The following is a 27929-nucleotide window of genomic DNA, read 5'->3' as shown; positions in this document are numbered from 1 at the left end:
AGAGAGTCAAGGGATTTGGGGAAACTGTAGGAAAATGGCAGTCAGGTAGAAGATAAGCCAGATCTCATTGCTCTGTTTTCTGAGGGAGATGATCCCACCCAGAGATCATGATGCACGAACCACGGACATAAGTGCGATTCCATGAATATGACTAAAATAGAATATTGTTTGACTAGCCTTAAGATAATACTCCCTGTTTAGCCAGAAGTACCCAAGATATAGATAAGAATGACTCGTCAGGACTGACAGTGCTTGCAGCCTAAATCCAGTGTCTGGGTCTATTGCTTTGTTTTGACATACCCATTTCAGGGGACTATTTCAAAACACTATTTAAGAATCAACTACTTTACTGAGGGTTTGATATCATATGTAGGCCAGATGAACTAAAAAGGTTCTAGAATAATCTTGCATTTTCCATTTCTGAAACTTTTATATAAATTAGCTAGCTGACATGCATAATTTGAACACATCTCCGGATCATTGGTCTAGGATCACCAGCCCAGTAACATAACAGCTGTGCAACTCTTCCCATCATCGCATTTAATCTGCAATGTTTCAATACTCAGGTGAGCCTCAATAAACCAAAGATCCAAGCAGTGGTAAAATGGCCTTCTTCAGCAAGATTCAAATGATCAAGTGGCCTCCTGAAGGTACCTAGGACCTGCATAAACTGGGCAGTGAGGCATTACTTAAAAGCAGTGCAGGACCCAAGCCAAAAATTCTAAACTAGAAAACTGGATTCAATGAAAAAACAGGTACAAAAGGAAAAATAAACAGAAGGAAAGAAGATAGTCTTTCATCTTCTTAAAGCCAATGTGAGATGCCACCTACACGTAGCTTAAACAATAGCACTACATCTTGGACAGTAAGCTTGCAGGTTGTCAGATTTAACTACATATGTGCTCCCCAGATGTTCCTAATTGATTTATTTTAAAATAATTATGTACAGTTAGCTTCAAAATGAAAAAAAAAATTGGTCTTTTTTGATTCAAATTTCCACTTCCTCAGTCTGTTGTCACTGCTGTAAAAAGCTCTGCAACCATGTGTTCATCCTGGAACATTCCTTGAAAGACATTTTATAAGATAATTTAACTTCAAAATAGCTGCTACTTTTACCAGCACAATTGGTACGAAGACTTAAATTAACAGTAGGCCATGTCTGTAACCACTTTCTTAATATTATATATGCTTTAAGAGGAATAAGATAGAATATACTCTGCAATTTATCTATTATGCCTTTTATTTTGTTGAAATGAGTCTTTATTCAAAATACTAATTAGCCATCATCACTTCACTGACTCACTGGAGAAAGACCAGCTCAAAATGTCAAGGATGAGAAAAAGAAACTACATTGACAAGAGCTACAAATTTCTGAGTATGATATACAGTACTTGTACATTCTAGTGCAATACAAGCACAAGGGCACAAATGATCATAAATGGAAGAAATGTCCATTTCGATCTCATACAGGAACACATGCATTGCAGCTAGGTCCATGGACAAATACAATAAGCTATTTCCAAATAATAAAATAATCCATAAGATCTCAGATGCTGGTCTACAGCTAAAGAAGCTTGAACTAATGAAATTAACACCATTTCTGAGCCTTATGCTTTTCCAGTGTTGTAAAATTTTATTAAATGCTTCCTGAAAAAGCAAGTTGAATATTGTCAACAACTTTTATCCATCCGTTTATTAAAAAGTCTAGAAGCTTGATATCTTGTTTCTTAGTTCTGTGCATATTATTTTTAAATGGTCTCTATACTCATAAAAATAACATGCCAAAATGGATTAACCCACTGCCCCTGCACCCACGTGGTCTGGATGTAAAGGGCTGAAAGAGCTGACCACCCCCATTTCCAGGAAATATATGTTGGGGTGTAGTCAGGCCATAGGCTCACCACCCATCAAAATATGTTATCTTTGTATATCGCTCATTTTAAAAATTCTCACACCATTAAAAATGCTTTAAATAAAATAAAAAAATAACTATTCATGTCATATTGAAACTCATTTAAGTAAAATACAAATAACTGGATTTACTTTTTCCTTCTTCATTTCCAGGTTGGGAATTACCATTTTAATTAATGAGGAATGCCAGGAATCCAACTCAGGTTGGGTTACATATGGATTCAGTAACAAAGAGAATGAAAGACATGCTGACATCTGTCATTCAGCTCATCCAGCACTCACCTGAGAGTGGTGAATAAGATCTCTTCAAAATTGTCGGTCAAAGACAGTCTGAATTTCCAAAAAAAAAAATTAATGCACACTAATCAGCCCATTTTGACCTTTCCATCAGAGTATCAAATCTGTAAATATTCCTGGACTTCTTTTTTACCTCTACCCAATGTATCATCCATAGAATGAGGCTTTGTCAGCACGAGGATGAAAGAATGTTGCAAAATATGCAGTCATATTATAATGCAGTATAATATATGAAGCATCATCTAACACAGATATCACACCAGTTCCACAGAGCCTACTCTGCATAAAAACACTTGCCTAGACTTATTCTGGCCACATATCCATGTCTGCTGTACTGATTTGCAAAAAGATACAAACACACTCTGCAGTGAAATCCAATCCTTCTCACAACAAACATGGTGAAACAAAAAGAGCACATGTTAATTTCAACCCATAACTAGAAAAAATATCAAGCTGTCAAACTCCGTCCTTCAAGGCTCACATGTTAACTGCCTCCCAGCACAGGAGTTAGCTTGTTAAGAATTATTAATGAAAATGCTTTAATTGGTATGCTGGATTTCTTCACCTACTCCAAGAAACTCTTCTAACCCTAACTACCCCGATGTAAGGACCGCTATGCCAAAGAACTTGCGTGCATGGAACCATTCCCCTGATAGTGTACAATCAAAGTATACAATGAAATGGTAAAATACATGTGAATAGACATTTTTGTAGGAAACGTACAAACTTACAGGTAAAGATACAATGGTTTCAAGAAATATTGTTTTTTGCGAAACCAATAATTCCATTAAATAGTCTGCATCACCACACCCTCTCCATTGTCAATTTGAAGGTGAAGGAGACTTGGAACAAAATACAATCTGCCAGAGGAACTCAGCAGGTCAGGCAGATCTGTGCAGACAAAGGGATAGTCAAAGTTTTGGGTCTACTTCCCTTTTGCCTCGATGCAACTATCCCTTTCAGGTCGAGACCTTGCATCAGGACTGAGAGTGTAGAGGAGAGACAGCCAGTAAAAGAGGTGAGGAGGAGGAATGAGGCAGGGGCTGGCAGGTGATAGGTGGAACCAGGTAAGGAGGGGAACGATGGGTCTCTGCAGTCTCTTGCATCTGTTGAAATGAAATCTGACCAAAGGCTGCATATTTTTAAAAAATACAATGCAACAAATGTACAGAACAAAAAAATTTGAGGTCTGCCAGTGCATTCCAGATCAAGTCTAACTACATCAGGAGTGACCCTATGCATACAGAACAATAATACATGCAGAAAATACAGTAACTCATCAAAGCAAATAACAATAATTAAATTCCAAACCATGAATACAGAAATACCATAAAAGATGCTATGCAATGCCTACAGGTTATCATGAACCAATAAACATCATATATGCACAAAAATTATTGAAGCATAAACTGCAAGCAAATACTTAACTGCCTAATATTTCACACCACCGCCCCCCCACCCACAAACCACAATTGAAGCCCAGTGGATGGAAGCCTTTGTCGGACCTAGGGCAATTTGCACAAAGGTAGAAAATCACAAAGGATTTTGTCTTCAAATGTTAAAGTTTACAAGGCAACATTTCACAAACTGCATGGCAACTATTCTAACAGATTTTGATAGAATACAATGGGTCAAAATTAAATGATAAAGAGGATACCAAGATTTTGCACTGAAAATCATTGAAGGTTCTACTATGATAAATTATTTTCATTAAAAGGAATACTTCCAGAAAATTCAAGCCCACATGAATGTTATTCATATTGTCATCAATTTAACGAGAGGGGAAAACAAAAAGGATGAAAAATGTTTACCAATGCAGCATGCAGCACCTCCACAACTTTTGGAAACATTCTTGGGCAGGAGATCAAGAGAATTTTCCATTTTCCTTGAATTACTTGAACGACTAAAATGAGCAATCAAGTACAAACTTTATATTTCATTCACCCTTTACTTACACTGAAGAAAAAGGAGATATACAAAGTATGCCATACATGTTGACTCATAATTTAGATAAATCACAAGAAATGTAACATTCCTTTCCCACAAGGTAGATGATCTCCTACCTTAACTAAAGACATCCACCTCTAAATGTAGGATGTGCACCCTCAAATTGCTACAGAAAGATACACTTATCAAACAGAGGCAACACACCACTGACAGCATAAATAAAATGAACCAAAATTGGAATCATTTTTGCCAACAACTTAACAAGATGAAACAGGAGTAGCCCTATGGGCTTTCAAGCTACAACATTCAAATTAAGAAGAGGAGTAGGCCTCTTTTCCCTCCAGCCTCCACCTTTCAATAAGATCATGCCTGATCTGACTGCAGTTTCAGCTGCAGATTTCTGCCCCTCCTTGATAACTTTTCATCCCCTTGTTGATCAAAAATCCCTCCACCTCTGTCTTAAAAATATTCAAAGTGCTTCCACTGCCCTTTGAGAAAAAGAATTCCAAACACTCGTGACCCTGAGAGGAAAGATATTGAACCACCCGTCTTACTTGGGCAAATCTTTATTTTAAAACAATGATCCCAAATTTCTAGATTTTCTGCAAGGAACATGCTCTTCACGTCCACCTTATCAAGAACCCTCTGGATCTTGTGTTTCAATCAAATTCCCTTTCACTTTTCTAAACTCTAACAGATACAAGCCTAGCTTGTCCAACCTTTCCTCAGAAGGTAACTTGCCCGTTCCAGATATCAGTCCATTAAACTTTCCCAAAAGGTTTATGTCTTTCATTCAATAAGCTCAAAACTGTACAGTATATAGTATTGCAGCTGTGGTCTCACCCATAAGCCATACAACTGAAGAAAAACCTCCCTATATTAGTATTCAAGTTCACTTGCAATAACAATATTCTGTAAGCTTTCCTGATTGCAAGCCTTCTGTGAATCATGCACAGGGACCAGTCTCCCACCCTTTTGATATATATACTGTATTTTTTAAAACTTTTCCTGCCAAAGCAGAGAATTTCACACTTTCCCACATTATAATCCATTTGTCAGATCTCTGCCCATGTACTTAACCTATCTATATTGCTTTTCACCTCAGGAACCAGTTTTACTGTCACTAAGATCTTGTTATACAAGGAGACCCAAGCAGTACAGTAGACAAGAACATAAAGAAATAGGAGTTAGGCCACCAGGTCATCAAGTGCACCTTGTCATTCAATGTGATCATGGCCGATCTAAGCTGGCCTCTTGTGTGTCAGTTCCCTATAACCCTCAATTCCTTCATCTTTCAAATATTTATCTCCACCTTAAATATATCTAATGATCTGGCCTTCACCACCCTCCGGGGCAGAGAATTCTAGAAATTTAATGCCCACATTTCTGGATAATCTCAGCAAGACGTACTCATCATTTTATTCCTACACCTCTGTAATAAAGGCCAACAAACCAAGTATCTTTCCAACTGCTTATTCACATTTAATTTAGGCAATGAATATAAAATGCAATACTCACTTTCTAAACTCCACCCCCCTCTGTCATGCTCCCCAGATTCCAGAGGCCATTTTCTACATGAGCTGATTTGAACCATTTGAACTTGGATATTTTTTCATGTTCATGCCGTTTTTCCTTTCACTGTTTCTTTGCTTCTCATTCTGTTGCAATGGATAACACTTCATTTTCGTGACTTTGGCTTCCATCCACAACTCACCTTACATCTTTCCATGTTCATTGCTCTCCTCCCTTGATCTCACAACCACAAATCACAAACCAAAGTCACAGATGCCATCTCAGAGTTCAGTTATTCCCATCATCTCAAACTTAGATTAACCAGTCTACAAGTAACAGGCTTGATGGTTTATGCACTCACCAAGATCTGGATTGGTTTCTGGGGCACAAGAAAGGCACATATGGTGCCTATGTTTAAAAATGGAAATAGGCTTGAATTAGAAAATTACAGAACACAAGTTTAAAATCATTTGTAATCAAGTTGCTAGCTGTATGCAAACAGATTGTTAGAGCAGTGGTATTAAAAAAAATTCTGAGGCTTTCAGAAATATGGATGATCCCCCCCCCCCCCCCCCCCCCCGAGTTTTCCTTCACTAAACTTCCCTGAAGTTGTTTTTCCATTTCTTTCGTCGCTTCTAAAAGATTGAATGTGCAAAAGAAATTGAGGATAAGTTTTAATAAAGGTTTTGCATCAGATCAGACAGGCCAAGCTTGAACAGAAAATCTTCTCAGATTGTTACTTTGAATGTTGTATTTTATTCATATATACCATTCCTTAAGTATTTTCTTCATTTATTTTAGAAAATAATTTAGCAAGGGGTCATGCACCATCTACACTGAAACAGAAATGAAACAAAATTGAAACAAACTGAAACAAAATGGCTACATATATTGTTAAAAGTAGTATATAACTAATAGGGACTATTACTATGAATACAACCAAGTTCATTTACCATCATGCTGTAATGTGCAGTTAGTTAGTTAGTTAGTTACACCACATTCCTTTCACCTAGGTTTAAATTTATGGCAAAGTGACTATAAAATGTTGTCCTTCTCATGGCTGCAAGCAGAAACACCAAATAACTCATCTCCAGAGATGAGAACTTTCAAACCTAAGTAAAAAAAAAATGTGATGCATGTGACTAAAAACATAGTCAGGGTTTCAAAGGCATGGAACTGGATTAATGGAAACATGTGAAACACCTGAAGGTGCAGACGCTGATGAAAAGGACGCCACAAGATGGCTGTTGTAGAAAAGATAAAGATTTATGGTGTTACAGTTCTGAAGTAAAGCACATCATTTGGCCCACTTTAGTAAATACAAGTGAGCAAATAGTTACTGCTAACAAACGATCATAAGAATTTAATGAAGGATAAAGGTGGAATTGAAAATACCTATGATATTTTAACATTTTTTTTAAATATTTCATTTAGGCATTAAGTATCTGTAATTTAACTACCAAATAGTGCGCATGAGTGCTTATATACTGACTCAATCAGGACTAGAGCCACACCCAAGCCTGGCATTTCTCTTTACAAATGGGCAAAAACCAGACATGAGAATTTAGCAGAAAAATCATACAGGAGAATTTATAAAGTTGTGTCCTGCACCACTGGGTCAGCACTTAGAAACTAATTGCATCAAAAAGATTAAACCTTGTCTAAAATATATGCAATATCTCATACCACAAAATGAGAATGGAAACATAGTGTTTAAGTTATATCCTTTATATATGCAAGGAAACAACCTTTACAAGTTCTCACCTGCACTGGCAATGCCTCATACCATCATAACTTGTTTAACCAAAGCATTTAACAAGATAAAGCTTGTCTATTTTAAAATGCCTTTAAAAAGAACTTTTTCCTAATTAAAAAAGTTAATTAATTCAGTGCAAAAACAATGCCATCCTAAATTCAACCAAGATATTATCTTAAATTGGCTGCAATTGAAAAGCAACCAAGTCTTACATTGCTTAAAGTTCTGATGTCTTAAGACCATTCAGCTAATATGACAGAGCATTATTTCTGATTTCCATCAGGGAAACCATAGTGGCAAAAAAGTTAAACTCAAAACTGGACCATAGTAAAACTGTTGATATATAATCCTACTCCTTTACAACCACTTGGTAGGTTTGAGTTATATTCACTGATAACAAGGTCTGGTTGAGATATTTAATACAATGGAGGATCAGTATGACAAGAAATGCATAGGGCAGCAAGAGTAAGAATCTTAAATTTAATTTGCAATTCAATGAGTAGAATTTGACAATAAAGTAATGATACAAGCATAGAGTATGTCAAAGGATTACACAGAGGGCCAATGAGGAGGGTACAAGTGAAGAGTGTCTTGGTGATCAACCCTCAAGATGAAGATGATAACTCATAATTAGTGCTAAAGGGAGATAGACAGGCAGACAGACCGACCAAGCAACACTGGAAACGTAGAAGTAAGTGGTCTTTGTTACAAATCAGCTGCTGAGAAAGGGTAGTATGCATGACTTTACTCAAAGATGACAATCAAGGCAGTTGACTGAAAACAGGTTGGTACCAATAACAAGATGTGATAATGTTAAGATGGATAAATTTTGGCACTAAATTTTGAGTTTGGTTTGGTAGCTGCAGAGTATTACAATAGCTTTTGAATAAATATAGACAAGAGTAGAACTCAGTAGTTCAAGTTCAACTTGTTTAAATATGGAAGCTAAGGGCATGCTTCTTGAATGATGCAATCACTCAGTGCAAGATAATGGATGGAAGAAACAACCCCCTAGAATCTGCAAAGGAGGTGAACATGCCTGAAAGCAAGAAGGTACCTACACTGTAACAGGTACAAATTAAAGCAAGTTGACATGCATGCATAGCTTTTTGTGCCTTCAATAGGTGCTCTAGGCAATTAGATGCAAGACTCAGGGTAAAAGCTCAAACATGGAGCGATGAAAGCAGGGGTGGAAATTATGCATCAAAACTTGGAGAGAAAGGGTGACTACCTAGTAATTGAAGAGGTAGATCTCGAGGGACAGAAATTCATCACAGAACCATTGAAGGTGAAGGGAACACTTTTACAGTTATAAAAGTGAAGTCATACAAACAATATTTTTAAACTTATTGGACAAGTAAATGTGAACCAATTTCACATTATCTACTGTGTTGACCAACCGATGCTAGGTGACTGCAAGAAAGACAAAGTTGTTCAGGAGACCAGACAACTTTTGAGAGCATCTTACTTTAACCAGTATTCAGTTGTCAGTATTGAAGGGAGGAAACATTTCCTCTGGAATGCACAGACAGAGCAAAAGATCATAGCACTGTGGGTGGTTTAGTTATACAGCAGATAGGAGAAAAGTTAAAAGAGTGACATTTATATGGGATTTTATATTTAGAGAAGCAGACAAGTCTTTATGCAGTTGCAGATATGATTCTAGGAGTGATGTTGCTTCCCTGCTGCAGGGCCAAGGATATCGCTGAGCAGCCACAGAACATTCTTGTGGGAAAAGGTAAACAGAACAGGTCGCAATCCATAATCAGTAACAACAATGATGAAAAACACTATAATGCTGCAGGAACTCAGCAGGCCAGGCAGCGTCCGTGGAAAAAAGCAGGCGGTCAACGTTTCGGGTCAGGACCCTTCTTCAGGACTGAAGATAGGAAAAGGGGAAGCCCAATGTATAGGAGGGAAAAACAGAGCAGTGATAAGTGGACAAAAGAGAGGAGGCGGGGTGGGTACAGGATGGTGATAGGTAGATGCAGGTAAGAGATGAGTGAGCACATGGTCAAGAAGCTGGAGAGCAGAGGAGATCACAGAGGGGGAGCAATGAAAGAGGGACTCACAAAGCTCCCGAGAGAGGAAGAAAACTTCTTCAAAGTGGGCATCCTTGAAGAGACTTCGCAGTGGAGCCATAATACTGGAGAAACAAAAGACTGCAGATGCTGGAAGAGTGAGCACATGGTCGAGGAGCCGGAGAGCAGAGGGGATCACAGAGGTGGAGCAGTGAGAGAGGGACTCAGAAGCTCCCGAAGAAAGGAAGGAGTGCCAACCCCGCCTCCCCTCTTTTGTCCACCCAGCACTGCTCTGCTTTTCCCTCCTATATATTGGGCTTCCCCTTTTCATATCTTCAATCTGAAGAAGGGTCCTGACCCAAAATGTTGACCACCTGCTTTTCTCCACGGATGCTGCCTGGCCTGCTGAGCTCCTCCAGCACCATAGTGTCTTTCATCTAGATTCCAGCATCTGCAGTCCTTTGTTTCCCTCAGTAACAACAATATCGGTAGAAAAAGGGTTTTTACCCTACAGCCAGATATTAAGGAGTTAGAAAAGAGATTAAGCAGTACCTCAAAAAGTTAATTCTGATGCCATACACCAGTGACAACATGAATAGGAGAATTGTGAAGCTGAATACTTATTGGAAGAGATGGTGCACAAGGAAGAGCTTCAAATTTTTGGGACATTGGGACCAGTTCAGGGGAGGGCAGGATCTCTACAAGATGATCTGTACCGCAGTACAGCTGGTACCAGTGACCCTGCAGGAACATTTGCTGCTTCTGTTGGGGAGGGCTTAATCCAGCTAAGCAGAAGCAAGTGATGTTCAGCATAGATTCGTAAGCAAAGGACTGCTGGAAATGGAAGACAAAAAAAATTAGTGAGAGCCTGAAGGGCAGAACAAACAAAAGGAAAATAGAAAAAGGAGCCTGGCTGTGTTTAATGGAATGTACCTCATTGCAAGCAGCACAATGAATAAAGCAGATGAGTCAAAGGCAGAGACAGATACATAGAACAATGATATTTTAATTATTACTAAAACATGGCTTACAAGATTTACAAACAAGATAGAGAAAAAGTGATAATAACAGTTGAGAAATAATTACAGCTGTAAAAAAGGATGTGGAATAAGTTATGAAATGAGGTTATCTGCTTTGAACTAAAGAACCAAAAAGGACAATCACACAACAAGGAGTGCACTATCATCTTCCAAACAGTCCAAGCTGGATAAAAGTGCAAATTTGTTGGCAACTTTGTCAAGTACAAAATCAATAGTTCAGAAATAATGTGGAATTTTAATTACCCAAATATTAACTCAAGTGCAATCAGTGTGAAAGGTGCAGAAGGTAGAAAAAAAAATCTAAAATACAATATATGACTTAAGTATGTGGCAGCTCAAAGATGTGGGGTGGGTGGTAGTGATTCTGGAAGCAATTCTGGATTTAATTTTAGGGAATCAAAAACAGGACAGATAAACAGAGCATCAGTAGGAGAGCACATTTTAGGTAGTAAACCTAATTTAGTTAGATTTAGCTTAGTTATGGAAAAGGGCACAGTATGGGTCTAGAAATACTGCCTGAAAAGGTGTTAGATGCAGAAAACCTCTTCACATGTAAAAATTACTTGGATGTGTACTTGAAGAACTGTGACATGCAGTTCTAGTGCTGGCTGGTGGGGTTTGACTGGCATGGATGCAATGGGCTGAATAGTCACCTTTTGTAAAAATGTTGATTTCTCTGCCGTCATAAATCCTTTTTCCATTATTTCCATGATTGCTTTCTTCTCACCTGCCCTCTTTTCACAAATACTTTCATATCTCGCTGAAATTATTTATATATCAATGCCTGGAGAAACTCTACCTATTGGTTTTCATGTGTTTGACACCTTGAATAGATGGTCACTCACCATGGTCTAAGACTGACATACTAGCTGCAAATTGTGAGTTTAACAGCAAAATCCCTCAAATAGCCTGTTCTTGTCCTCTCAAGTGCCTTCCTTCGGGACAAAATAAAAGCATTATTTAAAGACCATTTTCAACTGAAAATTTTTCACAAACTGGCTTAAGAGATTAATAAAATGCTTTCCAACCTAAGTGCCTTCACCATTAATTGTAAATTTTCTGGCTAATACTCAAGACAAATTATCACAAAACAGTTTATATTTTGCAGTTGCAAAGGAACAAATTTTAACTCCCAGCAAGCATCTCACCCACACAAACAACAGCATGTGTAATATCAACTAATGACAAAAATAACTAGAACCAGTTAAAAGATCAACACAGTTTTCATCAAATCTTTGGGTACTCTTATCTTGTTCTAATGGAGGAGTGTGACAACTCCCTTGAAACATCCTGCACACAAACCAAATTTAGAAACAGGATTCTAAATTCATGACAAATATCTAGCTTAGGAGCTGAGTGAAGACAGAAAATTTCTTGAAAAGATACCTAATGTTTTATGATTAACTTGCACAAGGAACTTGAAAGATTGCAGATTAGTAAATTTTATCAGTTATAAGATTAATTTTCAGTGCATTAAGTCCACTATTGTGAGGGGAGACTGTAATATTCCTACAAGACATATATTTACAATGTGTTTATAAATAAAATGCTGTTAAACTAATTTCCTTAGCTTTTCCAAATGAAGTTTGCTTCACATTATATTACATTAAGAAAGGATTCAGAGAACCTGACTACAAGTCTCTGTCTATGGAATTTTAAAAATACCACTCATGATAACAATTAAGGATATCCTAACACAGACTACCTAAAAATTTCCCCTAAATTGGGAAGGCCCTCAATGAACAAGACAGCACACATATGACGTCAAAAAATCAAACAAAGATACAATGCTTATTTTTATTCTTTTTACATGCAGGATTCTTCTTTGCATGAGTTAGCTTTAAAGGTTCCTCTCACTCCCTGAATTCAGCCTCATTAAACAAAATACACTCAAACAGAAAAGTCCAAGATCAGTGCACCACGTTCCCAAGTACCAACTTCCAAAGTAATCTTTTAGAAGTCTTATGGTTCTGTAGAAAAACCCAGAAATCTGAAATAAGAACAGAAAGTGTTGTAAATATCCAGCAGGTAAAGTAGTGCCAATGAATAGAGAAACAAAGTGAACATTTCAGGTTGATGACTTCCTCAGAAATAGAAGGAAATGGAATGTGCTTTCTCAAAGTTCTGATATGAGGTCAATGACCTAAAATATTAAGTCTCCCCACAGATATTGCTTGATCTGAGTATTTATAATAAATTCTCATTTTATTTCAGATTTCTAGCAACTGCACTTTTTTGCTTTCAGAAATATGAAATGTTTCAACACAGTACAAATAATAGCAAAAATTAAATTAGAAAAAATGCTTTTGAAGCACGAATCCATTTTAAAATGTATGCAGCTGAAGTAATGGTTTACACAGAAGGCAATGCCTTTTTAAATGTTCATTCATCTCATTTGTTGTTTGGTGAATATTGTTGTGCTTGCCAAGATAAAATGAGAGGTGATATATGTGGAAATACATGAGCTTTTCATTAGTAACTAAGGCAATCCTCCCAATTTTTATCTTAGTGCCAAAATATCTCTGTGATGATTAAAATAGTAACAGACCACTTTCAAGTCTACATTAACAACTTTAAAAATAGGTCAGTTGAAGTCAAAATTATTAAGTTTCAAAGAATCTTATTTTGCTATTTATAGGCAAGTTAGGATAAATGGCATACCTCAAAATCATTTAATTACTGCTTTCTATTAGAGATCATCAGTTCACTAACCCAGCAATATAAAATATTGCCCAACAGATCTGCTTTAAAATAAAATTAAACTGAGCAAATTCATCTTAATTTTATTGATCTGGTTTATTGACTTTAAGCTCGAATCACCTCAAATAGTAATAAGCTGCTCATTCACAGGCCACACAGACTTCTGGCATCAGATTGAAGAACAATATCAGAATGTTTCCAGGCACCCTTAGTTCTGCCAAAGTGAACTTCCAAAACATGTGGTTTTACCTTTTCATGTCATGGCCTTCAGAGTGCATAAGGGTAGAAATTCATTCTGGGTTGCTTGTGCCAAATGTGCATATGTAGTAGGGATCACAAGTGACAAATTGCTTCTGAAATCCACTTTATTATGTGAATTGCATTCAAAATATAACCAACTGAAAACTACAAGCCAAAATGTTTTGTGGCAAGCACATCCTAGAGCACTCCAAAGCTCAAAATTCGATTTCCACAATAGGATTTCTTTCCCAACAGCTTAAATCAAGGATGTAGTAGCATCTGGCAATCTATAAACACCTCTCTTCACAGGTGTCACCAGCAGACCTACTGATGTGGTTACCAGTCCACTTAAATCCAAATCTAAGTTCATACATATCAGTGCCTTCATCTGTTCCTGCAGACAATGGAATTTCTGCTCTAATATTGGTTTTATAAGTTGCATCATTTATACTCAAAAAGCTGTAGGCATGATGATGAAATCTTCTTACAGTTTCTCCAAATCTAAATTTCAACTGCATGTTTTAGAGGGGATGGATTCTTCATAGAGCACTGCTTCTTTTTAATGCATCATTGAGTAGATGTAGCCTCACAAATTGTCTGCCACCATTTGGTTCTTTCACCCTTCCGAGCTGTCATGGTTAATTTTGAATATTCATCTCTTTTGCAAGCATTTTTGAATCTAAACGTGGTCTGACAGTTAACTTCTTGCCATGTGAAGGCTCCAAGTATTTCAGATGATTCTGGCTTAACACAGCACACTAGCAAACCAAATAGTCAGCGTGTAAGGTGAGGTTTCTCCAACTGCCCTGATTAATCCATCGATCAGATAATATCTACAATTTATCCCTCACCTCAACCTATCAGATATTCCCCTTGTCCTATCCACTGCCTTGTCTGCAACTTAAAACAAACTTGTTTTCTCTTTCACGGTTCTGAGAAAGGATCCCTGATCCGAAACATAAACAGCTTCTCTTTCCACAGATTCTGTCTGACCTGATGTTTCCAATATTTCCATTTTTTTTAAATTTCAACTTTGTTAAATCCTTTTATAATTTTAAAAACCTCAATCCAGTCTCTTTGAAGTCTCATCTTTCTGACTGTAGGTTTAACTTCTTTAAATTATCCTCCTAAGTAAATTCTGCAGAACTGACACCGATATATCTTCTTAACATTCATTCAAGTTTAGCAATTATCAATTTTTTGACCGGAACTCTACACAAAACGCAAGGTGACTGACACATTCAACCACATCAACTTAACCCTTCCAATTTATATTCTATTCCTTCAGTGAACTGATCTACACTATTTTCTGTCTGTCAAGAACCAACGTTTAACTGTCAGCAATGCAAGCAATTTATAAGCATACAGTCCTTTGGTCACTCAGCATACTGTAACTGCTTGATGAAAATATTTTCAATTCTAGACAGTAGACTAAGGAACTAATGGGCATCATCTACTTTATCAAAATACATGCACATTATTGTCATAAAAGCTACTTGAACATGATCATGGCCAATAAAGGGAAGATGACATTTCAATCTGCGCAACTTACCCGCATGAAGGAGGCACTGCAAAGGGAAAGAAAAGAACCCACTTACAATTCTGACTCCTGACTGCTGGAAGCCACATATGAAGTTAAGTGAAGATGGGAAAGAGATAGGTATTTTGAAGGAGATTACAAACAATACAGCCTGATAACCCTGTAGAACATTTTCACAGTTTGATTCAGTACCTCCTGGAGAAAGGCATGGGAATTTGGAATTAAAATTGAGTTTGTTATAAATATGCATGAACTTCAGACCAATACGAGTTTTCCAAAGCATTATGATAGCACCTAAATGCAAATGTTGAAGTTGCCACTCAAATACAGTTAATAAATCACCTGAAGTGGGGGGAAAAGATTTAAAGCATGAGTTACTACAGAACAAAAGAATCTGAGTCTTGTATGTTTTTATTCCAAACTATGGAAGTTGCCGTATGGATCTTAATGGTTTATGTAGATGTGAGCATACCTATGCAGCATTAGGTTTTCTTATAAAGCATGCACTTACTATAAGAGTCCAACTTAATTTGTGTAACGGTTTCCTTGTAATATTCTGTTTGTATCACCATCATTGCTATGAACCATTATAAACTCATTTTGAGCAATGCCAAGAGAGAAATACCATCAATAAAATGTTTTCATAAATAGAAATGTAGTGAAATACTTCTGTCTTTTTGAAAATTTATACTTTGAATCCAAAGAGGAAAAGACCGTTATGGAGACCTATTAACTTAATATTGCAATTTTCAAAGAGACAGAGTAGCAAATCAAGAAAATGCACTGCATATTCTAGCACCAACAAGGCAACTCAAGGCCATATATAGGTTAACTGGAAGTAAACCTCTAAAAATCGTTTTTCTTTACAATACAGGGGTGGTTGGTAAGTTTGAGAAATCAGCCACCTTTACTGTACATAACCCTGCTAATCACAAAGTCAAAGTGAAACTTTTCAGCAAGTAAATAATATTACATTCTCCATTACCAAACCTTTAATTACATTTCAAAACAACGTTTTGCTACAGTACTCTCCAAATGCAAAGAATGCACTAGTTTTGTCACAGATGAGTGGTTGTCTGATACTCAGTCTGTGGGCTTTCTTCCCTGCAATCTTGTAAAGTTGTGCACTTGCATTTAATATTGTTTAATACATTCAGATATCTTGAATGTAGCTCCATCAAAAATGTGTAACTAGTAGTCATGGCTGACTGAAAAGCAAATGTCTACTTTATCATTTTACTTTTCTCAATAACTCTAATTCCTTAAAATTACTGATGCAAGATGGTAAATTCAACCATTTAAAAGCCTTTAACTGAGTAAAATTGCATTGACTTTTCCCAACCTACTTCCGTTAGTTCTTTCAATTAATATTGATTTGGCTTGGTAGTAATAACAATGCATGGTTTCATAAACATTTCAAGTCAATTAACTTCACCTGCATGTATGAAACATTACTGCATCAGATAAACATGTTCTTACAGAACAGAACCGAACCTTGAAGCAGCATCATGTCTGCTTCATTGACTAATCTATGGGTTAGTGATTTCATGTCCAAGGCACAGACACTCCTTTTCAGAATTGGCTCAGACCTAAAAAGCATTATAGTGAGTGGGATGCTCTGTACTCATGTTCTGTGCATGCCACAGCAGGAAAGGAAAAAAAACTTAAATTAGTACAATATGCAGCACGTTAATTTTTGCTATTTGATTTAAGTTATGCACCCTGTTAGCATAATACACAAATGAATAAGCCTCAGATACCCTCAACAAATGCAACAAGCCTCCAGAATAAAAATAGATTCTGAAAAATGTATGTTAACCAATGCAGTGAAGCTTTCTTAGCTGACGTTTCAACATTGGCAGCTCCTTTCTCCTTCCCTCCCTCCCTCCTTCCTTCCTTTAGATTTCCCACTGTCTGCCTTTACCATCAATTCTGGGTGCAATGGATGTTTGCTGTACCTTTCTGAAGAGGACGACTTCCCAGAGTTAACTGACATCAGCAGCTCAATCTTCTGCTTGGTTTCTGGAAAAATTAGAAAACGTTCAGAGCCGAGTACCTCTGGTTTCTTTAAAAAACCTAATCTTCAAAATTTAGATATTCTGGCTAAACCAGATTGAGGCCACAGGTTTCAAATCCTTCTGCGTGTACTGTAATTCACTGCTCTGAGAAAAAAAGAGAGAGGGAGGGAGAGAAAGCTCCAGAGGAATCAAGCTTCACTAAAATGTGCACATGACCGTTTATGAAAACAGGAAGTACAGTACCACTTTTTTTTCAATGTAGGGGTAGCTTTCCAGGCTGTACCAACATACGATTGATGTCACACCAGATGCAGCAATTATAGATTAGTGGAGCTTGTTTGAAAGCTGCATTAGATGAACAGCTTAATAAAATTAAGACTCTTTTCTCACCTTGATTATAACCAAATAAACTATTTTACATCAGTTCTCTCCTAGTGATACTGTAGATATTTCATTGTGCCTTTGTTAGTAAATTTTAGCCAGCCAGTCATATTTACTGCTTAGTTATGTAATGCTGTTGCAAGAACAATCTGAATTGCCTGATTAAAAAGCTAAGACATATCAAGTGTTCAATATTTTACAAAAGCATACAGCAATTACAATACCTAAAAATGCTCAATAATTTAAATCTACGTTTCCTTGGTTGGCATAGTTGTACAACCTGAGAATGACATTGGTGTTTGTATAATAATATAGACCAAAAGTAATTCATACATTCTTACATCAAAATAAAAAAACAGGAAATGTTGTTAATCAGAAATAAAAAATAATGCAAACAACTCATTCAATAGATGGTAGCTTACCATTTCAAAACAGGTTAACATTTTAGGTTAGTGACCTTAATCAGAGGTGAAAAATAGCCGATTGATGACTGACAAAATACAGAAAGGAGGAACAGGTAAAAGTCATTTGCTATAAATTAGTATCTATTGGTACAAGGAGGCAGCTAAACTGTTTAACAGCTTATGAAACCAAGTTGAAAAGATTAGTCAGAAATCTGAAATATGAACTCGATTTCCTTCTTTACAGATACTGTGGAGTATCTGAGGCACTTTCTGCTTTTGTCTCAGACTTCCAAAAACGTTAGCATTCTGCTTTTGAAAAGAGCAAATGCTACGATTGCTTCTGAGAAATAAAGTGGGAGAAATAATCAATGGACAGGACAAAATGATTGGGGAAAAAGTCTCCAACCCAGGTGGCATCAGTGTAAAATTAGAGAAAAAACAATGAAGATAAAGAAAAAGATACCGGATAGGAAGGGAAATTTCTGTAATTTAAGGATCAAGCTAAAAATAACTCAGCTGAGAAAGTGAGCAATAAGTGAAGGAGAAGTAATGGACAATGTTTAAATGTGTTAATCTAGTTTGTACACTGTCACTCAGGTTAACAGTTATTTATCAATAGAATGGTAGAAATAAAGTGAAACTTTAAAAGGGAGTCCCATAATAAAATCGTAACTAACAATGGTAAATAAAATTAGTAATAGATAACGTGCAAAGAATTGAAGAGGAGGAATGGAAAAAATTTTATAAAAACATTGCAAATTGAATATTAATGAAAATAGGATGAATGAAAAAATTCTGGAAGCAATGCGTGATGTTATGCAGGTATGAATCTCTGCATCAGTATTGAGAAATGGTGATCCTGATGCAGATACTGCCCTAGATACTGATCTGCAGCATTTTAGAAAGTTATGCTACGTTGTCCTTGGAGTTTAGGCCACGTAATAAGTTCATGATTCTGTGATGTCTTCTCTATAAATTGTAGATGCTAGAAAATAATCAGCTTTCAAGGCACAGCAATTAATTTTCCTCTAACACATCTCCAATATCGCCCAACTTTGTGAAACCCCATTTACTTGGTACCCGACTACAGAATCATCAGCTCTGCTATTCTTCCACATTTGGTCCTTTGCACCCTACTTCTCATCTATAAGCTGTTCCTGGGTAACACAACAGCCTCAATTTCTACATGCATGCTGATGAAAACCAGCTCTACCTCACCACTGACTTGCTCAATACCCTTCACTAACTTTAAACACCTGACAAAGTGTTAAAGCCAATTCATATAATGGTAAATATCTGAAAAAATATTTAATTGCTATGAAAATCATTACCCTGAATCATCAGCTCTGCTATTCTTCCACAAAAGATGCCTGATCCACCAGGTATTCAGCTTTTTATTACTTCATATTTCCAGTACCTGCACAAGTTTGAATTTGTAAATTCTCTGACTATATATTTTGGGATTAGCAATCACAAATTTAGATTTTGGTCGGATCTTTTCTTGATATTCATTTGATTGAATAATTAATCTCAAACCTTTATTTGCTGCCACAAAATTGGGCTGCCTAGTTGTTAGCAAGAATAACTATTTATACTTAATGGTTACTTTTTTTTCTTTGCAATGCAGAAATGTTGGATGACTTTCCTACCATATTCGAGCTAAATATTCTCTAGATCTTATAGCAAACATGTAGATATGTTCAACCATCACAGAATGATACGAAAGTTATGACACAGGCCACCTGGCCCACAGCATCCATGCTACTCAGGCAAGAAATACAGGTCCATAACCCTGCCGTTCAGGTTCACATCCAAGTAGCTTCTGCATGTGCTCAAAGTCTCCTTGAAAACAATTCAACATCCCCATAGACTCTTGGGAATCCTTGACCCATTATTGCTCAAGGTAGGGAAGCAATTTTTGGGATGGTATTAGAAGCCTCAAATCCATCCATCAGAAAATACATGGAAGGCTTGCATAAATGGTGGAAGCTGCCTACCACCTCACAAACTGTGCATTCTCTTGCTGTCAGGCACCTCTTGCCTCACCTGTGAGCGACTCTGCAGTTCCCACATTGGCCTCACTTGCCAAATCAGAATACATAAGTTGAATAGAGACAAGTCACCCTTAATCAAAAGGGACTACCCCAAGATGCCAGTGACTTACATAATCTCCCGTAATCAAAATTTAAAATATTGTTGTCCTTTTTAAAATCCTTCACTGAATTTGCCTCTCCATTTCTTGAACTCCTAATCTCCTGACAATCCTTACCAAGCTCTTGTATTCTGCATTATAGATTCCATGGTTTCAGGAAAAGGATGCATTAAATTAGATTCATGACCCAAATCCCTCTCATCAGGTGGGGCTAATCAAGGATGAAAATGTAAATTTACTCATGGAGGCAGTGAGTATGGTTGAGGGACACACAATGCTTCTGCTAGAGTTTGGGTGAAAGATACAGTTGAGATTCTGAAAACTGATCCAAGAAAATACTTATCCTTCCAAGGTCCCTGGTGCAAGTTGTTCGACTCTAAGAATAAAGGAGGGCTGGGTCACTGCTGACCAATACACCATGTTTTCTGCTAGTTCAGAGGCCTTTATCTTCAATTATCTCAAATATATTTCTTAATCAACTGAAGGCTGTGCTGCTGCATTGAAGATAGTGGTGAATTTCATCACTAATGTCTACCTTTGCCAAGAGTTAGCTCCCAAGATATGGGAACTAGCAGCATATTGTCGCAGAACAAATATAAAATGGAGGTGAAGTTGTGCGGGCAGCAGAATTCAAGGAGAATGTACCACAGACCATCTGATTGATGGAGTTAAATGCTTTAGTCAGGTTGAGAAAGGCCACTTATGGTGCCTTATCATACTCAGTGCGTTTTTCTTGGAACTGTTTTGTGAAAATCATGTCTACTGTGCCTCTAGATGGAGAGAAATGCATTGCAATTTGATGAGCAGTTCTTTGACCACTAGGAAGAGGTGATCAAGGAACACTCTGGTGACGACTCCCTTTGGCAGACAGCAGAGAGTTCTGCAGTTACCACAGTTGAATTCTCTCCTCTCAAAGATAGTCACAATTATGGCATTTCTGAGGTGCCCTGGTATATCTTCTTCTTCCCAGATGTGGATAATGAGGTTATGGATTCATGACTGCAGTTCTTCACTGCCAAGTTTTAGGACTAAAGGACTTTTTTTTAAGTTGAGATAGTACTCTTTTATCCTCTTGTCAGCCAGGATGTGACAGCATATCTGGCCCAAGTAGGTTGTTGCAGGATGGTCAAAGGAACTCACATCAAGAACAGTTGCAGCTGAGGTTGTCTTTGGAGGCTTCTTCCAGTGGGGAATGATTGCCTTTCTGTCCATAGCAAGTTCACCCTCGTCCTCAATTCTCTGCGGGGTAGCTCTTAGGATGTTTGGGTTGTAGATGGCTTTTACAGTGCTGAAAAACCTGTGCATGTCATGGCTGTCATTGAATCGCTGAGCTTCTTGTGTTCACTTGATCCATCATTTGTATTTTAGGACATTGGTTTCTACTTGACTTCTGCCTGTAGAGCTGGTACATTAGCATGTTCCACACTGATCTCACTATCCTCTACGTCCTTCTCCTTGGTTAAAAACCGATGCCAAGTACTCACTTAGGACTTCGCCCACACCTCCCACTTCCAAGCACAAGTTCCCTCCTTTACCCTTGAGTTGCCCTACCCTCTCCCTAGTTATCCTCTTGTTCTTGATATATGTATGGGAATCCTTGGGAAATTATAGGAAATTTCAGGGCAACTCATTAGCTATGGAAACAGATCCCAAAGCATGGAAATTAACTGGTTGCCTGCGAGGCATTTTCTGAGAATAGCTACCTCATGTCGGTAGGAAAGGGGCATACAGAAATTTCAAAAGTGTGCCTACAGAGAGACCTTTACTCAGAATGATGTTGCAACTATTATTTTAGTCAGTTGGACAACAATCCCATTGAATTTTTATTTTGCAAATGACCATTTTGCATTCCCAGACTGCTAATTTCTGTCTCCATTGAATAAACAAAGTATTCTTTAAATGAAATGAAGGCAGTTGACATGCTTCAAAGCCTTTAGTAAAATTGCGAATGCCTCCAACTGAAAAATAAACAAGATCTGCAAAAGATGACGTAATCCCTCCTGGCTCAAGGCAGAGATTTTGTCTCAGACCCTTCAATCACCTCAGTCTTATTCCTTGGGACTACTCCCCAAATCCTGTCTCTCCATTTTTAAAATCTCACCAAAAAAAACATTTCAACCCCCTCCCAATAACATTTCTTCCTATCTAATCTTCCACTTCCTTTCTTTAAAAAAATCTTTTATAATAGTCATGACTGTTTATGAATACCTCGACATATTTCCTTCAGCATTAGAAGTAAAAGAATGATGTTTCAAACGATATGTATCCCATTATCTTATTCATCTGGCTTTGGAAGTACAATTGACCTTTGATTAGCAGTGAGTGAATGACATAATTCCACAATAGCCTCCTTCTTAAAATAGACAGACACATACATTCATCAACACATGGCAGTCATGAATTGCAAGAGCTCTATTGCACAGAATCTAATTTTTCATCTTAAAACTAAAGATAACCTCAATTAATTAAAGATTCTGACAATATACTTCATAATGATGAAAGAAAATTTTAAAATCTTTGAAATCTATTTGTAATAAAATGAGATTAAATCCATAAGCAAAAAGAGTTGGGAATAATTTGAAAATACACAGGGAGGAAAGAAATCACATGGGCTTACTCAAACAACAGCCTGTGCAAGCTTGATATTGTTTAAATTCCTGCATATTTACAACAACAATGTATTTATATAGTGCCTTTAACAGTCACATCCCAAACTTCATGGAAACATTATCAATCAACATTTGAACAAACCACATATGAGGATATTAGATTGAAAGCTTTGTTACGGTGATGGGCTTTAAGGGGTATTTTAAAAGTGGGAAGTATAGCAATGGAGAAATTGAAATAGGAAATTTCAGACACAAAGACCTTGGCAGCTGAAAGCAAGTGGCTGAATCACCAATGGAGGAATTATTAAATTCAGGGATGATATGATAACAAGAATTGGTGGAGAGCAGCTATGTCAAAGAATTAATAGGGCTGATGAGATTACCCATGGGGAGGGAAAAACAAGACTAAAAGGGATTTGAAAGCAAAGTTATGTACTTTAAAATTCAGAAATTACTTAACTAGAAGCATATGTAGGTCAGCAAATCCAGATATAAGGGGTGAACAGGTCTTGGTGCGCTTGAAAAATAATGGTCTGCAGAGTTTTGGAGTGTCTTCAAATTTACAAAGCTCGGCTGTGTGGGGCTGACCAGGAGAGCACTAAGTTACAAGGTAACAAAGGCAGCACAGCTTCAGCAAGTATCCCCAAGCAAAGCAGAGCTGGGTGGTAACGCAGGTGGAAATAGACAGTTCTGTTGTGGACAGGTGGTCCAAAATGTACCTTGGGATCAAATAATGACGGCAAGATTTCAAACAGAATGGTTCAGTTTTAGACCACCATCTGGGATATAAAGGGCGACAATGGCTAACATGAGAAGACATCATTTTAAGGTGATTGGAAGAAGATATAAGGGGGATATCAGGGGTAAGTTGTTTTGTTTTACACACAGAGAGTGGTGGGTGCATGGAACACACTGCCAGCAGAGGTTGTGGGGGCAGATACATCAGGGACATTTAATACACTCTTAGATTAACACATGAATGATAGAAAAATAGGAAAAATAGAATAATGTGGGAGGGAAAGGTTAGATAGATCTTAGAGCAGGTCAAAATGTCGGCACAACATTGTGGGCTTAAGGGCCTGTACTGTGCTGTAGTGTTCTAGGTTCTATGGACAATTTAGAGACAAGAGTGGGGTTGAAAGATTACAGTGAGGTAGAGTTGAGTGTAGTCAGTGGTCACACAGGATAGATGCTGTATTTTCAATTGACATAGCAATAATGAAACACTTGGAAGAGAAGCAAAAGTTGAAAGAGCAATATAATGCTACTTGTCAAATGGTTAATAGAGATCAAAAGGGCTGTTTGGTTATCAATCCATGTCTCTGCTCTACACTGCTTAAGTTGTGGTGACCACCTGATATTATTCACCTTTTACTGATAATAGGCTTAGAATGTTGTGATCAAAAGTGAAAAATAGTATTTAAGGCTGACCAGTTTTTTTTGCAGATGATATTCCAATGTGAATTTTGACTACAACACATCATTAAAGTCTAATCCTGTGCTACAACTGTATGTACAGTGGCATGCAAAAGTTTGGGCACCCCTGGTCAAAATGTCTGTTACAGTGAATAGCTAAGTGAGTAAAATGTTCCCCGTGCCACTGGCTGCAACACAAGCCCAAAGCATGATCGATCCACCCCCCTATGCTTAACAGTTGGAGAGGTGTTCTTTTCATGAAATTCTGCACCCTTTTTTCTCCAAACATACCTTTGCTCATTGCGGCCAAAAAGTTCTATTTTAACTTCATCAGTCCACAGGACTTGTTTCCAAAATGCATCAGTCTTGTTTAGATGTTCCTTTGCAAACTTCTGATGCTGAATTTTGTGATGAGGACGCAGGAAAGTTTGGAGAAAAAAGGGTGCAGAATTTCATGAAAAGAACACCTCTCCAACTGTTAAGCACGGGGGTGGATCGATCATGCTTTGGGCTTGTGTTGCAGCCAGTGGCACGGGGAACATTTCACTGGTAGAGGGAAGAATGAATTCAATTAAATACCAGCAAATTCTGGAAGCAAACATCACACCGTCTGTTTAAAAAAAAAGCTGAAGATGAAAAGAGGATGGCTTCTACAACAGGATAACGATCCTAAACACACCTCAAAATCCACAATGGACTACCTCAAGAGGCACAAGCTGAAGGTTTTGCCATGGCCCTCACAGTTCCCCAGCCTAAACATCATCGAAAATCTGTGGATAGACCTCAAAAGAGCAGTGCATGCAAGACGGCCCAAGAATCTCTCAGAACTAGAAGCCTTTTGCAAGGAAGAATGGGTGAAAATCCCCCAAACAAGAATTGAAAGACTCTTAGCTGGCTACAGAAAGCGTTTACAAGCTGTGATACTTGCCAAAGGGGGTGTTACTAAGTACTGACCATGCAGGGTGCCCAAGCCTTTGCTTCGGGCTCTTTTCCTTTTTTTTATTTTGAAACTGTAAAGGATGGAAATAAAAAAGTAATCTTGCTTAAAATATTAAAGAAATGTGTCATCGTTAACTTTATGCCTTTTGGAAATCAGGTCATCTTTTATTCGCTTAGCTATTCACAGAAACAGAAATTTTGACCAGGGGTGCCCAAACTTTTGCATGCCACTGTATGTTGTTTAATTTAACAAGACAAATCAGTTCAGCAGGGGAGAGTGGGAAATAGTTAAAGAATAATTGCAACTTACAGCAACATCCTTTGCTGCCATCAATTACTGTTCTGTTTAAGATTAATTTCCTTCCACATTCACAATTGAAAATACAGAATTTACAATTCTTTTTTTCACCCCCAGGAAAAATATCTTTAGAATCTACGTAGCAGTTTCTCCATACATATTCCATGTTTCAGTTATGAAGTCAGGCAGACATTACTGGAGCTCAAACTTAGTACATCTTTCCAATGGCAAATGGCGTCAGTTTTCTGTTAAGATTTAGGAATTTGTCAAGGTATCACAGAATTGTTGAAAATTTACAAAGGAGCAAATTAAGTGATAAGACATGAATTGCAATTAATTTTGCTACCAAATAACAAAGCCAAAACAAACATCTGTGCTGATCTTCAGCATTACCCTCCATCCTCTTGCAAGTCTCAACAATTTTTCTTCAACTATCATACCTGCATTGATGTTATTTAACAATTTTGCAGTTACATAGCTTACCTGTGAACTTAATGTTCCTTTAAGACCATTGGTTGAGTAGATCCTGTGGCTAAAAATTCCGGTAAATGCATTCTAAGATCAACTGTAAGCTGACTGGTTTTTGTGAGAAACCTGGTAGCCGCTTCGTTCCTCCTCTGATGCAAAAGTTACTGCAAGATCATAAAGCCAAAAGGAAGTGATAGACTTTGAGATTCTAAATTGGAATAAGGCCAATCTTGATGGCATCAGAAGGGATCTGGCAGGCGTGGATTAGGATAGGCTGTTTTCCAGCAAAGAGATGCTTGGTAAGTGGGAGGCTTTCAAAAGTGAAATATTGAGACTACAGAAACTGCATGTTCCTGTTAAAATAAAAGGCAAGACTTGCAGGTTTACAGAACCTTGGTTATGGAGGAATATTGTGGCCCTGGTGAAGGTGGCGCATATAAGGTATAAGGACAGCAAAGGACACAACTACTTCTCTTGAAGGTCAGTGTGGTCATCTATGCATGGAGCCGAGAGAGATATGGGAGATCTTAAATGAATTTTTTTGCATCTGTATTTACTCTGGAGACAGACACAGAGACTAGAGAACTGAAGCAAGAGAGGAGTGAGGTCATGGGTCATATCTAGATTACAGAAGTAGAGGCGCTGGCTGTCTTGAGGTGAATTAAAGTGGATAAATCCCCAATGCCTGACAATGTGTCCCCTCAGACCTTGGGGGAGGCTAGTGCAGAAATTGCAGACGCCCTGGCAGAGATATTTAAAACATCCTTAGCCATGGGTGAGATGCCAGAGGACTGGAGGATAGTTAATGTTGTTCCATGGTTCAAGAAAGGCCAGGAAATTATAAGCCAGTGAGCCTGATGTCAGTCATGGGTAAGTTATTGGAAGGCATTCTAAAGGACAGGATATGTAAGTATTTGGATGGACAGGGCCTAATTAGGGATAGTCCACATGGCTTTGTGCGTGGTAGGTTATGTCTAACTAATCTTATAGAGCTTTTCAAGGAAGTTACCAAGCAGGTCGATGAGGGAAAGATGGTGGACGCTGTCCACATTGTCCTTTGACAAAGTCCCACATGGGGGACTGCTCCAGGAGGTTAAGTCACTTGACATTCAGGATTAAGTAGCCAATTGGATTCAACATTGGCTTAGCTGGAGAAGCCAGAGAGTGGTAGTAGATGGTGGTCTCTCTGACTGAAGTCCTGTGACTAGTGATGTGCCACAGGGATCGGTGCTGGATCTGTTGTTGTTTATCATCTATATTAATAATTTAGACGATAATGTGGTAAACTGGATCAGCAAATTTGCAGATGACACCAAGATTGGGGGTGTAGTGGACAGCGAAGAAGGCTATCAAAGCTTGCAGCATGATCTTGACCAGCTAGGAGGATAGGCTGAAATATGGCAGATGGAATTTAATGCAGACAAGTGTGAGGTGCTGCACTTTGGGAGGATAAAGCAGGGTAAAACTTACATAGTGAATGGTTGGGCTCTGAGGTATGCGGTAAAATAGAGAGACCTGCGAATACAGGTCCACAGCTCCTTGAAAGTGGCATCACAGGTACATGGGGTCGGAAAGACAGCTGTTGGCACTTTGGCCTTCCTAAATCAGGGCACCGAGTACAGGAGTTGGGATGTTATGTTGAAGTTGCACAATATGTTGGTGAGGCTGAATTTAGAGTACTGTGTACAGTTCTGGTCATCCAACCTATTGGAAAAATGTCAATAAGCTTGAAAGAGTGCAGAGAAAATTTACAAGGATGTTGCCAGAACTTGAGGACCTGAGTTATAGGGAAAGGGTGAATAGGTTAGGACTTTATTCCCTAGAGTTCAGAAGAATAATGGGAGATCTTTGAGGCATATAAAATTATAAGGGGTATAGATAGGGTGAATGCATGCATGTAGGCTTTCTACCCCCCTCCCCCCAAGGTTGGGTGAGACTAGAACTGGAGGACATAGGTTTAGGGTGAAAGGTGAAATTTATAAAGGGAACCTGAGGGGAAACCTCTTCACTAAGATGGTGGCGAGAGTGTGTAACCAGCTGACAGCAGAAGTGGTAGATACGGGTTCAATTGTAACATTTGGATAGGTACACGGATTTGGGGGGGGGGGGGGGGGGGGAGGAGGTGGGTTGGAGGGATATGGTCAGCTGCAGGTAGATGGGACTAGGCAGAAGATCAGGTCAGCATGTTTCTGTGCTGGAGTACTGTGACTTCCAGCCTCATTTACAAAATGTTAGAATGGCAATACAGCTCAGGAGGAGTTCATTTGACCCAGAGTCTAC

The 27929-nt window shown here is 38.0% G+C and overlaps 1 protein-coding gene across 6 annotated transcripts in view; it reads right to left on the bottom strand.

Annotated features, from left to right (window-relative positions):
• Positions 1-27929, bottom strand: part of srpk2 (SRSF protein kinase 2) — a 141936-nt gene that overhangs the window by 78727 nt on the left and 35280 nt on the right. For 2 of the 6 annotated variants that reach the window (XM_052033951.1, XM_052033954.1), the window contains exon 3: positions 16923-16986. The exons of 3 other annotated variants lie outside the window; for them this stretch is intronic. In XM_052033951.1, the coding sequence (XP_051889911.1) occupies positions 16923-16960 (38 nt within the window). In that variant the 5' untranslated portion in view covers positions 16961-16986. Of the gene's footprint in view, positions 1-16922; positions 17170-27929 lie in introns of those variants that run through there. One more of the 6 variants, XM_052033950.1, reaches the window with a different exon arrangement.

The sequence above is a fragment of the Pristis pectinata genome, chromosome 19 (genome assembly GCF_009764475.1).
Source record: "Pristis pectinata isolate sPriPec2 chromosome 19, sPriPec2.1.pri, whole genome shotgun sequence".
NCBI lineage: Eukaryota > Metazoa > Chordata > Chondrichthyes > Rhinopristiformes > Pristidae > Pristis > Pristis pectinata.
The sequence above is the reverse complement of the archived record's forward strand: the minus strand, read 5'-3'. Positions and strand labels throughout refer to the sequence as shown.